Below are 17,745 nucleotides of genomic sequence, written 5' to 3' on the forward strand. Positions count from 1 at the left end.
CAGAGATTCAAAGGGAGACACAGATAAACAGGATGGAGGCTTTGGAAGTAACATTGAATTTGTTATAAAATTTTTAATAAGGAAAAAACTAAGCTTTGTTCATGATTTCACATACAATCATTTTTTTCTGTTCTTTATATGTAAAAATGTTTGTGCTGGTTATGTTCATAATAAAAAAAAGAGAAAAAAACAAATTCAAATGATACCTTGATATTATGTTGATCTCATCTCTAAATTCAAATTCTCACAGAAATCAAAGGAGATAACAGAATACACATTCAGTTGCTTCTTTATTTTTTACAAAGGAAACAAAGAATGGTAACAAAGAAAAAAAGCATGCTTAAAAATACATTGCCAAGAACTGTTACCTTTGTGAGAGGAAACAAAGCAAACAAGGAGAATCAAAGACAGATAACTTTTTTTTGAGTCTAGTATGTTTTTCTTATCCTCTTTTTCACATGTATCGATTTCGGATATATTCTCTGTACATAGAGATATCTTCTTTCCCCAGGGCTTGCATGATGCCTTTGCTGGCCTGTATATGTGCCTGAAAGATCTCAGTAGATTTTCGGTCTACTCTTGGAGGCTGAACTTCATAAATGTTGTCTTGAGAGAAAGAAGAGATATGTGTCCTGTAAAAGTGAAAATACTAATGGTAGGGCAGTAAGTAAAACATTTAGATAACACTACATGGACATTTATCAGAGATCATGGCTGTGAAATAGTCTGAGAACCAAAGGTCTTCTCAGGTTTTTCTGAAACAATCCTGCTCATCCTTTCTTACAGCACAATAGTATTCCATTACAATCATGTACCACAGCTTGTTCAGCTATTCCCCAGTTGATGGACATCCCTTCAGTCCCCACTTCTTTTTAACAAAAGGTTTATTTACAAAGGAATGAGTATATGCATTCAGAAATAATACATGTTTAAGGTAAAAAGAAGTATTTATAAAGACTACTACCTACTCCTTAATGGATGGTGTCTAAGTTTACTAATTCAAACTGGCTAGCTGAGTTCAAACTGCTATTACTCCTTCGGTCCTAGAACATCATGTTCCCATATGACTCCAAAATAAGAATGCCCTTTTTCTATGCCATGATTTATTTCCAAAACCTGGCCCTACCCCCCTCCTTTGCCAGACCACTGTGAAAGGGCCTTGAATGCCAGGACAGAGATCTAGACTTTGAGACATGATCAAGACCCTTCAAAGCAAGCCAATGATGGAATCAGATCTACGAATTAAATGAAAATTCATCTGGAGGCAATGGGTGAGTGAGAAGAATAGATATAAGAAGACAATGTCAGTAAGTCAAGGTGAGAGACAGTGAGAGCCTAAGCTCCAACAATGGCCACTGCAATGGAAAGGAAGGGACAGATTCAAGATTATCATGGAAGTAGGACTGACGTACTTGGAAGTTCTGAGCCTGGGTAACTGGGAGAATGGTAGTGCCAGTAATTAAAATTTGGCAGGGGGTTAGGAGGAAAAATAGGGGTGGTTTTTTTTTTTGGGAAAAGATGTTGAGCTCAGTTTTTATAAGTTGAGTTTGAGGAACCACCACAATCACCAGGTAGAAAGGCTCAGTAAACTGCTAGATTTGGTGATCTAGGGTTCAGGAGAGGAGTCAGGGGATAGACATATAGTTGTGATTCATCTCTAGAATTAACCATTGAAGCCATAAGAGTAGGTGAGAATAATGAGGGGAAGAGAGCAGAGAACAAGACCACAGACATTCTCAGGGATTTTCTATGTTAAGGGAAGTAGGAGGTGAAAAAAGAGTCAGTCAGGGAAATAGAAGCTTGTTCTTAGGAGAAGAACAGAATCTGATTAGGGGCAATATCATAGAAACTAAGAGAAGAGAAAATACCTGGAAAGACTGAGGTGCCAAAGATACCAAGTGATGTAGAAAGGAGTATAAATACTGAGAAAAGGTCATTGGATTTTGTGATTAGGAGGTCATTGGTGACCTCAAGGAGAATAGTTTATATATAAAGGGAGGAATAGAGGTTGCTGCCATAAACAAAAGGCCTTTGACAAGTATTTACACTGATAATAACATATTGCTCTTAAAACATCCTTGGTCAGTAATATGGGAGAGGAGGGGAGAAAGGGAAAATAACAAGTATTTATTAAGCTAGTACTCTGTTCCAGGCATTGTGCTAAGCACTTTATAAATATTATCTCATTTAAGATCATTTGCTCCTCACAACAATTCTGGGACATAGGTGCTATTATTATCACCACCACTTTACAGTGGAGGAAACTGAGGCAGATAGACATTAAGTTATTTGCCCAGAATCACACAGCTAGTGTCTGAAGCTGTATTTGAACTTTGGTTTTCTTGACACCGGGCCCAGAACTCTACCCACTGGACCACCCAGATGCCTAAAGCAAAGATCTCAAGCTGGAAGAGATCTTAGAGATCACCTAGTCCAATCCAGTCCTTTTATAGTTGAGGAAATTAAAGCCCAGAGAAATCAAGTCATTTATCTAAGGATACACAGATAATAAGTAGCAGAGCCAGGATAAAAGCCAGGTCCTCTGATGCCAAATCCCACACTCTTTCTACCATACCATGTTGTCTCTCTCCCAGGAAATACTGAATCACTGTATCAAAGTATTTGCCCTTTCTCCAGTCAGTACCTTTGTTTCATTGATTCTGAGATCTCTTGGGACTCTAGGGCCTCTACATTTAATCTGATTAAGAAAAAATTCACATCTCTCACCTAAGAATCCAAAATTTGAACTCAAATAGTTATCACTTTGCAGCAATATGACACAAAGTTTGCAGTGACACAATTTTCCAAGCAAAGCATTTCATACAATCTTCAGCCATCACATCACTTTCATTTAAAAAAAATTTAAAACTGTTAGGTATTTCACACAAAGTTAAAGAATGCATGAAATATAAGAAATGCTAACAAAATTTCAAGGCATCAAATTATTGTTCTGTATTTTAACTCACTCCCCCACCTCTTTTCTTTAATATATTATAATTATTATTCTAAAGTCTCTTGCTAACACATTAAAATATTTAACATTTATAAATCTAATTAGCAACTTTAAATCTGCTTGTTATGCATTGATATGCATATGCCTACATTACAGTAATTTCCAAAATTCAAAGTGAAACCTGGTAGGTAGCATATAGGCTCTATTTCAAGCTTTATCCCTAAATTTGATCCTCCTCTGAATATTTTAGAAAATGGTCATTAAAAAATTCAGTAATCTAACTTTGGCAGACTTAGCTCTTTCAGCATGCAAGGATCTAAGACATCCCCATAAGATGGAAAATGCTACCCACATTCAGAGAAAGAACTATGGAGTCTGAGTGCAGATCAAAGCATACTATTTGCTTTTTTTTTCTTTTGCTTTGTTTTGTTTCCTTGTGGTTCCTCCCATTGGTTCTAATTCTTTACAACATGACTAATGTGAAAATATGTTTAATAGGAATGTACATGTAGAGCCTATATGAACACCATCTTGGGGGGAGAAGAGAGGAGGGAAGGGGAGAAAAATTTAAAACTCAAATGCTTATGGAAATGATTGTTGATAAATCAAAATGAATTAACAAACAAATAAAAAAGGAAAAGGAAAAAAAGCTTATGGAAGTGAATGTTGAAAACTAAAAATAAATAAATAATTTTTTAAAAAAAGAATCAGTAATCTAAGCACCACCCACTGTCCACTGATCTGAGCTCTCCGGTCATAGCATATTTTACAAGTGGCATTATCCAAATCATTTAAAATAATAATATCTTCTATTGGTATAGTACTTTACAGTTTTCAGAAAAGCGCTTCCTTGTACATTATCTTACCTGATCCTCACAATAGCCACGTGAGGGATTCATGGTAGGTATTATTATCCCCATTTCACAAATGAGAAAACTACTTTCTACAGATGAGGGAGCTCATCTATAAAGTGGGAAATCTTTATGGCCCTGGCTGTGTGGTATCTGGCAAAAATAGACTCGTTGGGTACCCTGTGGATTGAGAAATACATTTCCTGTGGTCCAAACTTTAACATCCAGTTGTTAAAGAGAATGGAGCAAACCATCAAGTAATCACTCCATTCCCCCCTTCTGGCTCTTTTTCCAGACATTCCAGGTGATTGAGCATCAGGGTAAGGCATGGAAGCAGCAGGATCTGCAGCCAAGTGACACATCAGTAACTTACTCAGGCCTGAGGTGGCTGATGGAACTTGGCTACAAGACCAGGCTCAGCATCTAAGGGTTTTCAGGACAGTCCTTAACCTACTTTTCAGCAACCTCTTTTAACTGCTGTGAAGAGTAATGGGCAAAAATGAACAGAAATCACTCTGCAAATATGAAATGCTAACCAAGTAATTTAAAATGGCATCATTCTGTAGCAGTGACTATGCTCCTTATTCAGACCCTGAACATATCCAGGATGGCTACAGAACCATGCTCATATGGGTACTAGAAAAAAATGTGACAATTATTCTCCTATTCCTTCCTTCCTGTTTTCTAGAAGTGTTATTTTTTATAATGAAGATGTAATGACATATACTATTATATACTAGTAAATAGTATGTATAGTAGTGTGTGTATATATATATATATATATATGTATATATATATATACACTATGTGCATAGTATATATACTAGTATATAATATATATGTGTGGAGTATATGTATTGTATATGTGCATATAACAGTATATATGTAGTGTGTGTATATATATATATATATATATATATACACACATATATATAGTGTATATATAGCACATACCAGTATAAATAATAGCATATACTAGCGTATAGTATTAGCATATACATATACACTATATAAATATATTTATACACATATAAACTATACATGTATACACTATATGTACTATACATATATAGTATGTATGTACTATATGTAGTGTATATTTTTGCCTTGCATATATTAGCTCCTAAATATTTTTGCTTTAAGCTTTTTTAAAAAAATCAACACAGGATGGATGGCTTTGAATGTTTAATATCTCTGTTTTGTTGTTGGTGATAAATGTACAAGAATTTTTTTGCCATACATCTGAATAACTCAATAATGAGTACATGAAAAACTCAAGATTTTACACTTTTCTTATGAATTAATATTCTAGTATGCTTCAAACCCAATCTGACAGTTTCAGAAACAAAAATTACTTTACTCATAGTATCTAAATAAATTTATTTTTCTTCCTTAAATAAATTATTAAATATGCTTTAAAATATACATTTTAAACTCTCTCTACTAAAGTCCTACTTCAACACCTCATCATGATGTGGAGTTCTTAAAGGATCCGCCTGAAGAATGCAAATTCTGGAAGGATACTGCCAAGTTTGAATTACAGGCCTAGTTAGAGGTTCTATCTGTCATCTGAGGAGCAGGGTGACTAAATTCAGAGAGGCTCATCACTAGAGGATTGGCCACCGTATGACTAATGTTTTAGGTCCCAGAAACTCATATTTCCATTTACTAACATACAAAAGATCAACTGAGTGAGTACTCATACAAATGAAATTGTTAATTCCTGAAACATCAAAGAAAGGCATTTTAAACCAACAATATAACTGGACAGGGAAACAGGCAGTCAAGGGTGTTATGCTTCAGTGGGCAATATGGAGACACTAGGTACCTAGAAAGTAGGGCATGAAGTATATGTAATCAGGGAACTGAAGTTATTCTAAAGACAAATTTTACCTACTTCATAATTTTGCCTAGGGCTGGCCTGGCCTTCTGATCTGGTTAAGGTAACAAGACAAGTGAGTGTTCAGTAAACATAAATATATTTAGCAGCAGGACACCCAACTGAAAAAATTCTCGCAGACAAAAAGGGAAATGAGATTTTAAGTGCCTCCAATAAGAAAAGAGGCTAGGTGATCATCTTGTACCAATTCTAAGTGAAAAAAGTTACAGGTTTACACATTTTTCTTCCACTGAAACTTTAGGATTTATCTGACCCAGTTCTAATAGCTTGATTTATCAAAAAGGATAAATTACATGAACCTACAGAGAGATAATATTAAAACCGCAAAGCATCATATGGAACAACATTATGGAAAGTTGAAAAGCACATAAAGGCCTCTTCACGATCTTAGGCTATTAACAGCATTTATAAAGCTGACACAAAATTTGGCTAGATTTGTTAAATTTCAGGCCAGTTTTCAATGGGTTTTTGTTGCTATTGTTCAGTCATTTCATTCTTTTGTACAAAAAATCTCCCCTAATGTCAAGATAATGAAAAAAAGAGAATGGCTTTTTGAGGCAATGAGAATAAAATAGGGAAACTTGTGATAGGTAACATAAATTTCAAAATGAAGGCAAAATATTTGTCCCATGTCATGTTATTTAAATCACAGAATTACAGAACCACGAAATCTGGGGAACTGGAAGGGCCCTTATATCTCATCTAGTCTAACCTTCAACCAGTGCAAGAATCCTTTTCACAACATGCCTGACAGATCCATCCATCCTGCACCAGAACATTTACAATGACAGGGAGATCACTACTTCACAAGATAGCCCATTATATTTTATGGAATAAAGTTCCACGGCAAAATAAAACTTAAAGTGTGATATATGAATGTTGGCTATTATTAGTATTAGAACATATCTAATTAGTATGAATCTGACTCCATGTAACTTCCAACTCCTGATGTAATACAAAATAAGTTGCCAGAAATTTTCACATTAGCCCTGCTATCTTGCCACTGCTTAGTCTTTCCTTTTCCAGATGAACATCCCCAACTAACTTAACCATTCTTTACAGAATATGACTTCCAGATTCTCCATCCTACTAATCATTATTCTCTGAGTCCTCATTTAATCAAAATTCCTCTTAAAGAGTTATCACCTAAAAAAATGGTCACTATTCCAGATGTTGTCTGACCAGAACATCTATTACTACCATTGATGTGGAGCCTATATTTCTACTAATAAAGCCTAAGACTAGAGCAGGTCTTATAGAAGTCACATTTCATTGATGATTCATATTGAACTTATAGTTAACTAAAACCCTTAGGCCTTGTTCCCATGAACAGCTGTCAAGCAAGATCTCTCATGTCCTATACTTATGCAATTGACTATAAAATGACGGGGGTGAACAAGGTGATCTCTAAGGTCCCTATGATCAGTCACAAAATCTACTCTGACTCAGAATAGAGGTCATAAGGAAACCAGCAAGGGTTACAATAGATTCCACAGTAATGGATAGGATGTCTTAATGCAATATCACTTAATACAACCCTTCTCACAGTACTGCTCACCTGGCTCAGCTCTGACTCCCTGAAATAGTTTTCCACCTCCACCTCTCACAGTAGACATAGCTCTATTTCTGAGGCCTTTACTTCTATCCAATGAGCTCCTCATAGGAGACTTCATTTATGGATGTACTCATGCTAGCCAGGCTCACCTCTTACACAGTTCAGTGTAAGACCCAAAACCTCTGGATTATTTTTCCCCTTTGCTCCTGTGCATAGGTATATTCTCTCTACACATACCCCTCAGTGAATTCCCTTTCACGAGTTGCCTTCCCCCATTAGAATATAAGCTTCTTAAGGGCAAGGGCTGTCTTTCTTTTTGCTTGTATTCATTCATATTCCTAGTACTTAGCATAGCACCTAGATAAATGTTTTATCTAATCTTTATATAACTTGCCAAAACTGTATATCCAATCTGGCCACCAGTAGTGGGCAGTGAATTAACTTGCCCGTCCACTTCTTCTTGAGAAGCCAACCTAACAGGGCATTGTGATGAACTCTCATGACCTCTTTTCAGCATCATGGAGGTACTTCCACCCATCTGGTAAGAGAGCATACATAGCCTTGGTTTACCCCAATATTTTGATACAGCTGTAGATACCCTTAGTGAAAAGATCATGTCTTTTCCCCCCTTCATAGATTCCTCTACACCTATAATCCAGTACAGTAAATCCTCCAGGGTATTCCCAATTCCTGGAAAAAAATTAATTATCCAGACTAAAAAATTGGGAGAGCAAAAGCGCTTACCATTTGTGGCACCTGAACAAAATTGGTGCTTGCCTAAAACAGGCCAAACCTGCATGGTCTGTAAGGCCCATCTCTGGATATCTCAAACTGTTTTTAGATAATGTTACTATGTCTTGTGGTCCTGTTAAGTGTGAATGACTCACTATAAGTTATAGTAAAATTTCTTCCCATCAGAATTACTTAGGGCAATTAGCAGGCAACACACCACTGGTTTTTTTTGTTTTGTTTTCTGGTCTTTTTCCTTCACAAGTTTTTGTGTAAGAGTTACTTCAAAGGCTACCTTTGACCCACGTTAAGCCCATCTCCAAGAAAAATGCACTCTAATTCTGAGATTCCATAATAATGGGCTCCAAAGGTCTGTTTTTTGTTCCAGTACACAGTGGAATTTAGACCCTTTACTTAAGTGTTAAATAAAGGGTTCAGTTGATCATGAATATCATAAATTATTGGTAAAAATTCATGGTTCCAAGAAGCACCACAAGATTTTTAATTAAGGGGATGCCTCCCAGTTCCATGTGCTCTCTACATATTCTAGAGCCATCAGGCCCTAAAAATGAATCCCAAAAGGTTATTTGAGGCTGATAGAAGGTACTTTTTTTTACATGCCATAGTGCCAAAACTATATATGAAAACAGTGAAATATTCTCAAAGGCATGGCAAAGTTTAATCCAGAGGGCCAGCAAGGATATAATTATTGAAACGCTGAAATATTTCCAGGGTATCAGTTACCCTAGCGGACATAGCCCAATTTCAGTACCGTTCAAATCTATTATAGAAGGCTATCTGCTATTTTTCTCTAGCTCTGATTCTTAGAAGATTATAAATACTCTGTAAATCCAGTTTAGTATAAATGTGAAGCCCTTATATCCTTCCCAAACTGTCAGAAATTAATAGTAGCACTGATGGCAGTTTTGGGTTACTTCACTGAGTGCCCTCCATAATCAATATGTGGCTACAGCTTCAAAAGGAGAAGTGTCCCTGCTGATAATCAAGGTGACAAAATAAGCTCCTTTTTCACTGTTCTCACTCTGGGTCCACAAAGTTTACTTCTCTTCATGGAGTCTCTGGTACTCATCTTTGAGGGGCAGCCTTGGGGTCTCAGATACCTTCTCCTCAACATTGTGCTTGTCACATACATTTGTTCTACTGTGTCTAGTAAAGATTAGCCTCCTCACTGGAGGAGATGGAAGCAAAGTAGAAGTTGATTAGACCTATATTTTGTTAAGTATACCAACCATTTAGCAGAAGATCAATCCTTCACTTGTACTTTTTGCTCCAAACATAGCTTTAAAAGCCTTTTGTTCAGTGTCCTTGACATGTTCATAAGCCACACTTCATTCTGGGCTTTTTGACACTATTTTTTTAGTCTACATCATTTATTTGTATTCATCCTCACATAAACAGACTTTTAAAGAGTTGGCTGGCTTCCTCAGACATAAACTGATATTGGCTGTTGCAAATCCAGATATGCCTTTTGTGAAACACACTGATGCCAGCCTAGAAGGGTTGGGCACAGTTCCTTAACAGGAGATCAGTGTCTACCAGAAGCCTACTGAATTTGCCAATAAAGGATTCACCTACTATAAGACTCATTAACATACTCATAAATTGGTCTTCTTCAAAGTGCACTATTACTGATAAGTTCTGAGACTGTGTACAGAGCTCAAATCTAAGTATGCAAATATAATAATCCACTGATTCATTTCGACAAGCACAAAGTTGGATGTTACCAGCCAGAGAAGCTTAGGAGCATTAACCTATAACTGACCTTAAGCATGTACTAGTGACCAGGGAAAACTAAAGCTCTACACATCCTATCCCACATGCCTCATCTATCAGAAATCTAGGTGCTCAACACAGAAGGATTAACAATGGTCTGTAACATAGAGGGAGTAAGAACAATAACGTAAAAAATGCAACTGAGAGTAGGGGACTATGAGAGAGATTGTGCCACTGGGCTATAAATACAATGCTAGGCTAAATCTCCTTGGTTTAATTGTCTGTGGTGGATTGACAGTGAACATAGATGAAGAATGAATACCTGAGAAAAGTAATACAGGTCAAGGAAAAGGGGAATGACCCCTGAGGATACAACTACCCAGAGGGAACTCCACCGTTGAGGGAGCAGCAGAAGTTGGAACACTGGAAAGAATTACTGTACCAGTACTGAGCGCCGTACTGTACTCAGTACTGAAAGAACTAGCTGACATAGTGGATACAGCACTTGGCTTAGAATCAGGAAGACATGAGTTCAAACCTGACTCAGACACTCACTAGCCGTGAGACCCTGGGCACGTGATTTAACCTCTGTTTGTCTCAGTTTTCTCAGCTGTAAAATGGAGATAATAACAGTGCCTACCTTGAAGAGTTGTTGTGAGGATTAAACAAGATAATACTTGTTTAAAAAAAAGGTGTTTGGTAGTGTCTGGGACATATTCCCTTCTTTTCCCTTCTTGTCCTGTACCAGATCATAAACATTATTATACAAGATATAAGAAGGCAGTTCATACTAACTAAAGCTACCTTATAAATTGCTATGAAAGCAATTTTATGTGATGATTTGGGGTTATTTGTGCCAAAAGAAATCTCTGGAACTCATGCAAAATAGGTATTACTGGACTAAGCAGTATATATGTAAGAAGTGTTAGAGCTATGTGTTCAAAGTATTATCTATTCAAGCTGCTTATCTGAACAGCATAAACACTAGCAAGCCTTTGGAGCTGATGCAAATAGAAGTCTTATCTTTGGAAGAGACAGGTAAAACCTAAATAACATTTTAGTAGTGATAGACCATTTCACCCAGTACACATGGGCCTGCCCAAGCAGAAACCAATCAAGAGGCTTTTTTGTAGTAAAGTGTTATGGGAAAAAATATTTCTCTACATATGGCATCCTTGCTAGAAGACATTCTGTAGCAAACTACTCAAGTAAGTACTAAATGTAGCAGGAATCAAGAAGTCTATAACTACATCTTATCATCCTTGCAATTCTCAACATGTTTAGTCACGTATAAGCAAAATGCTCTAGTTGTGGGTCTTCTGAATGTCCAAGACAGTTGTCAAGCAATGGTATGATGCTTGAGTTTGCAGTTAGAAACTCCAGCCAAGAAACAGAATCCTGCTATGAAATCATGATGGTCAAGAAAAACAGAAGATAGTAAAACAAAGCTATTCTCCTACCAAGCAGTTAGGATGTTGGATAATCTTCCAGCCTTTAAAATATTCCCTGAGAAAGAATGACTAAGGCCCTGTGAAGATAATACATCAAAATGACCTGCTGTCCTGGGGAAAATAGTTGGGTCCTCCATGTGACTCTGGACATGTTATTTCACTGTGGCCCTCAGATTCCCTATCTGATAGATTCAATTAGAGTCTGATTCCCTATCTGATAGGTTCAATTAGATTAAATCTATGTTTCCTTTCAACTCTAAATTTTATGATATCCTTCATTTGGCCAGACAGTTTATAATATTCTTTCAAAGTGATGGCACTTCTTTCTCTTTGTTCCTTTTATTCTTACTTAATGGTTTCACCCTTGGATTTACATAGAGCCATTTAGGTACATTATCCCCTCTCTTGTGCCTCCTTTTTCAATGGATTTATTTCCTGTATAACAATGTCTTTATGGATGTATTATAGTCATGAGTCCAATCCTGCCAAGAATTGCTGATACCTAGGAGATCACACATCCTTCCTTATGAAATTTCAATTCTATTTTATTCCATGTACTCTGTATTGTTAACTAGATAGCTGAGACCATAAGTATTGTACCTGCCTTTCTTATCTGTCATTTTCTTTTTTGAATCACTAGGTACCTCCATGTACTGTTATTCTTGTTTTTTTACTCCATACTTCTTGGCCTCCATAGTACCTGGTTTTACAGGCTTTTTTCTGGGCATTTTTCTCTCTTTTCCTTGAATTTCAGTTTAAAATCTTCTTGACAAGGTCAATACATTCCCTTTCCACAGACTCTTCCCTGTATTCATGAGATGCGCCAGATCACTTAACAGGAATCCATTGTTCTGGTATTACAAACTAAGGTTCCCAAATCCTAAATTCTTCCTGAGCACTAAGATGTTTGATGACTTGCCCAGGGTCACACAAGCAGTGTGATTTGAAATCAACTGTTCTAATGACTCTGCCAGGTTGTCCTACCTGGCCACTCACCATATTGTCCCAAAAGGTCTGCCTCACAGACCTTATACTTCTGCCTTATTTCTGATGGTTCAAAGTTAACTTTTTCTACTCTCATGTTCTTCCATTTTCCAAACTTTTGGCACTAGGTGAATTTCACCACCAACTTGCTTCAGAATCTTTTCTATTCTTTGCTTCCTTCCTGGCTTCGTTCTTCCATTCTGCCTATGAATCTTTCATTTTCTCCAGTAAGGCAGGTGCATTCGTTTCTTCTCCTCATCTGGCAGAGATTAGGGTATTTTTTACCTTTTTTTGTAGCTCATGTAATTTGGCATCACTTCAGATAGAAAGATAAAAATAACGCAGATCCTAAAAATCTGAAGATCACTGGATGCCAGGGTGTCAAGATGAACTGAAGTCCCTTTATGGTTCTTCTAGAAGATTCCCCTGTATACTAAGGACCACAGCAAGCTACCTACTTCTGTACCTATTCACCACCAGACTCTTAGGAAGGCTGTACATAAGAGGCCGCATGGTACAAGAACTAGACTTGGGAGTCAGAAAATCTGGGTTCTAGTTCTAGCTGTCATTTACCAACCAACTAATGACCCTGAGAAATTGACTTAACCTTTCTGGGCTTTTTTAAAGTTTCCTTTCCTGAGAATGGGGATAATAATACCCTTTGCAGAGCCTACTTCACATAGAATGAAATACTACACATAAAAAAAATTTTTGAATTTGAAAAGCAGGTGTGAACACAAATTTCTGCATCAATGTGAGATATATTCAGCCTTCTGGTCCTTTCTCCTTGCTTCTAACCTTTGATAATCTATAAGATAAATCTATAATTGTCATCCACCAGATATCAAACCTAGCATCCCACATACCCTTGACAACAATATGCCTAAATACTCTATTTATGTCTTTTATTATCTTTTTCCACCACCCTGTTTGCCACTCTTTGATTAAGGTAAAAATAAATATAATACTCTTAGATCATTTAAGTACCAAATCACATAAAATAAATAGGTATTGGGGACTCTCTAACATAACTTCTTTTGAACAAATGGCCAATGGGTGTTTTAACTCTCCAACCAGAGATGTGATGTGGTAAAGACACTAGATTTGGGAGATCTAGGTCCAAGTCCTAGTTCTAGCATTTACCAGCAAATTGTGTGACCTGAGCTCTCTCAGTCTCAGTTCCTCCATCTAAGGGGAGTGGACTTGCTGGTCTCTCAGGTGATCTTAAGACTAGTTGACCCTTCAGGCTCCTTCCAGCTCTGACACTCAATTTGTCTGTGATCCTAATGTTCCTTCAGAGTAATATTAACAACTGAACAGAAAAAATTCTTTTTTGGTACTTTTAGCTCCACTGGGACTGAAAGCAAATTACTCTGTACAGCACACATTACCCTGAGTGAATATAGCTGATTGTCATAAATATGACTGATCTCACAGATGTCATAATATATCCTTCTATATAATATATGAAAGCTCCTCATTTCAAGAACAGTCAAATGACATATAGAGCATATAAAAATTAACCCCAAACTTTGCTTTTAAGACAAATCAATGAACTAGAAGAATATGATACTCCTTCTACTTTAGGTTCAAGCAACTAATAAAAGATATCCAATGTGCCCAGTTATCACTGTTGAAAAGACCAAGACAGATGAGATTTCCTAGTATGTGTTACACACACACACACACACACACACACACACACACACACACACACACACACACATGCACATATAAAATCATATGCACTTACTTCAAAACTTTGAAAAGCTATTATTTCATCCATTGGGGACCTGGCCCCAACCCATGCAAATCCCGATCATTCCCTGCCTTAGCAGATGGTTTCATAATTGCTGTACACCACCACCACTGTCTCCTTCCGCCTACCAAAACAAAACAAACCCAAAAAAAGTGCCAAAACTTCTTCACCTGATGACCAAGCCACTATCGATAGTTTTGTCCAAATTTAGCCACTCTAATTCTTGGATGAAAATACATACAATCCCATTATTGTTCCCATACTCAAAGACTTTTCCTGATTTAGTAGATCCAATCAGAGTTTCCCTTCAGTTCATAGCTCATAATAGCTAACATTTATATAGCACTTACTATGTGCTAGGCACTAAGCTAAGCATTTCACAAATATTATCTCATTTGTTTCTTATAACAACCTTGGAAGGTAGGTAGTACTATTATCATCTCCATTTTTGCAGATGAAGAAACCAAGGCAGACATAAGTTAAATGACTTGCCTGGGGTCACACAGATAGTTAAGTGTCTGAGGCTGCATTTGATCTCAGGTCTCACTGATTCCAGGTCCTAGGGCTCTATTCACTACACCACCTAGCTGCCTCAGGTGGCATAGGCTTCCAGATCACAACCTCTCTAGGATTTAGTTCCTTCATTTGCAAAAAGACAAAGTTAGACTAAATCTAATCTAACTCTAAATCTTATGATCCTGTGAACCCAGAATTACTTCTATGTTACAATGAAGCATGACAGCAGGACTTTAGCATGGAGTACATCTTAACTAAACGATGGGCTAGTAATTAAACACAGAATTAATCCAATGGACTTGGTAAAGCCTTAAATATAACAGTAACAGTTTTACCCCTTGCTTAGACTCATTAAGAGTAACTACTGTTATTTTCACATATTGCATCCAGATATACACAATGAAAGCTATCACTTCTAAATGTGAAAATAAAGATGTAAATTTTCTCCAGCTCCTGTCTGTCCAACATGAGGCCAATGGACAAAATGTGGCTGGAGCATAGTGGCCCATCTGGAATTTTTAGGAAATACAATTTTTTATAATTAGTAAGCATACAATAACTCACCAGCCTATGGTGCTATCCCTGCTATCCTATCTCAAGTTTCTGGGCATGTGGCCAAACTGTGTATGATATGTGTGTCCACCTGGCTCTGAAAAAGTATAACCTACTATATATCCCCATCAGTTCTCAGGAATATTTAGTCTGTTAAATACAAGTACACTTGTTGAATTGACTAAAATTTGACCAGAACTCTGCCTACAACTATATGAATAAAGTTAATAAAAATTTTCATTACTGCAAAAAAAAAATCCATATTTTTGAATAGCTAATGAGTTATTTTTCCCACTGCTGTCCATAATAAATTCATATGGCCAACATAGTTGTGAATTTTCTGATCATGTGACTTACCACTGGGAAAAGATATGGAATAGATCACTGAGTCTTAAGTCAGGAATATCTAAGTTCAAATCCAGCCTCAGACACTTATTAACTATGTGGCCCTGGGCAAATCACTTAAGTGCTGTTTGCCTCAGTTTCCTCAACAGTAAAATGGGGATAATAAAGCACCTGCCTCCCCAGGTTGCTGTGAGGATCAAATAAGATAATGTCTGTAAAGTGCTTAGTATAGTGTCTGGCACACAGGAAATGTTTAATAAATATTTGTTTCCTTCCTTCCTTCCTCCATTAATCTCCCAACTCTGTATACCTCCATTAACCTTTTATCTAAGATACTTGTTTGCTTTTGTTGGTTGTTTGCTTATTTCAAAGACTATGACAACGTTCCACTTGATGTAAATTGTTTAGGGAGAAATTTCTCCACATCTCTTAGACTCTATGTTGAATGTTCACCTTTATAGGCCTAAGAAATAAGCTGGCGCTAAGATGCTATAGTAAAGAGCTTGGCTGAGCTGTCTCAACATTCTCCTCCAAACAACTTTAAAATAATACCTTAAATCAAATTCTGCAGTGGCAGGCCTAACAAAAGGTCAGAGTGAGACATTCTTCCAGCCCAACACAATATAGGAGGTCAAAATGAGGGATCTGTAAGATAGGTGAGGAAGCTGACCCAGAGCCTATATGGATGAAACACCAATGTGGGACCAGGTGGTGGAGACAGATGCAGCAGCTGCTTCAGGAGTTCTCAGATTTTACACAATCACACAACCTTAGAAGCACCAAAAACTTCCAACCCCCTCAGAACTCACTCTGAAAACAGTAATGCAAAAAGCCTGCAGCTTGAGACAGTGTTCCTCCCTATGACCCCAAGCTGGGAACAGAGCCCAACATTAACATAAAGTTCCAAATCAAGAAAGAGAGTGGAAAAATGAGCAAACAACAACAACCAAAAAAATAGAAACAAACAGCAAAAACCAAATCTGACCATAAGAAGCTACTATGGTTATAGGAAAAATGAAGATACAAACTCAGAAGAAGAGAATAAAGTCAAAACAGTGACAAGCAAAGCCTCAAAGGAAAAAAATGTGAACTGGACACAAACCCAACAAAAATTCTTGGAACACCTAAAAAGTGATTTTAAAAACAAAAAAGAGTGATAGAAAAAAATTAAGAAATGAAAACAAAGGAAGAAAATTATAAAAAGACCATTAAAAGCTTGATAAAAGAGGTACAAAAAACACTAAATAAAATAACATCTTAAAAAACAGAATTGGTCAAATGGAAAAATAAATACAAAAATTCATTCATGAAAGTAACTCCTTAAAAAGCAGAATTGGCCAAATGGAAAAACAGGGGGGGAAAGCTAACTGAAGAAAATAATTCCTCAAAAATGAGAGTTGGGCAAGTGGAAGCAAATAACTGCATAAGACATCAAGAAACAATAAAACAAAGTCAAAAATGAAAAACAAAAGAAAATGTGAAATAACAACTGACATGAAAAATAGATCAAGAATCTATTTTCAAAGAAAGAGCCTAGGCATTATATTTCAAGAAATTTTCAAGGAATACTACCCCAATATCTTACACAGAAGTTGAAAGAACTGATCACCACCTAAAAGAGGTTCCAAAATTAAAACTCTTCAGAATATTATAGCCAAATTCCAGAGCTCCCAGGTCAAGGAGAAAATGTTAAAGCAGCAAGAAAGAAGCAATTCAAATATCACAGAGCCACAGTTAGGATCACACGAGATTTAGTGGTTTTCATGTTAAAGGATTGGAGGGCTTGGAATATGATATTCTGGAAAGCAAAAGATCTAGAATTACAACCAAGAATAACCTAATCAGCAGAACTAAATATAATCCATCAAAGGGAAAAAAATGTATGTTTAATGAAATAGAAAACTTTCAAGAACTCTTAATGAAAATAAAGAAAGAGAGAAGGATAAACAGAAGAAATCAGGATGGAAGACAATGCACAGTTAGTAATCATAAATGTATATGTGAATGGGATGAACTCAGCCATAAAATGGAAGCATATAGCAGAATGGATTAGAAACCAGAATCCAACAATATGTTATTTACAAGAAACACACTTGAAACAGAGAGACACACACAGAGCTAAAATAAGAAGCTGGAGAAGAATTTATTATGCATCAGCTGAAGTAAAGAAGGCAGGGGATCTCAGACAAAGAAAAAATAGACCTAATTAGAAGACATAAGCAGGGAAACTATATCTTGGTAAAAGGAGCCATAGACAATAAAATAATGTCAATACTAAATATATATGTACCAATGACATAGCATCCAAATCGTTAAATGAATTACAGAAGGAAATAAACAGTAAAACTATACTAATGTGGCACCTCAACTTTTCCCTATCAGAGCTGGATAAATCTAACCATAAAATAAATGAGAA

At 36.6% G+C, this 17,745-nt stretch overlaps 1 protein-coding gene across 4 annotated transcripts in view; it reads right to left on the bottom strand.

Moving 5' to 3' along the window:
- Positions 1–273: 273 nt before the first annotated feature.
- The window catches only part of FIG4 (FIG4 phosphoinositide 5-phosphatase), a 142,554-nt gene continuing 125,082 nt past the window's right edge, over positions 274–17,745 (bottom strand). For 2 of the 4 annotated variants that reach the window (XM_021008181.2, XM_021008179.2), the window contains one exon: positions 566–606. Coding sequence is in view for 2 of the 4 variants with exons in the window: in XM_021008179.2 (XP_020863838.1) it covers positions 594–606 (13 nt within the window). In the remaining 2 variants the exon portion in view is untranslated. Of the gene's footprint in view, positions 633–17,745 lie in introns of all 4 variants that reach the window. The other 2 variants (XM_021008176.2, XM_021008180.2) reach the window with 2 other exon arrangements.

The sequence above is a fragment of the Phascolarctos cinereus genome, unplaced genomic scaffold (genome assembly GCF_003287225.1).
Source record: "Phascolarctos cinereus isolate Bilbo 61053 unplaced genomic scaffold, phaCin_HiC Scaffold_5;HRSCAF=322, whole genome shotgun sequence".
In the NCBI taxonomy this organism is placed as follows: domain Eukaryota; kingdom Metazoa; phylum Chordata; class Mammalia; order Diprotodontia; family Phascolarctidae; genus Phascolarctos; species Phascolarctos cinereus.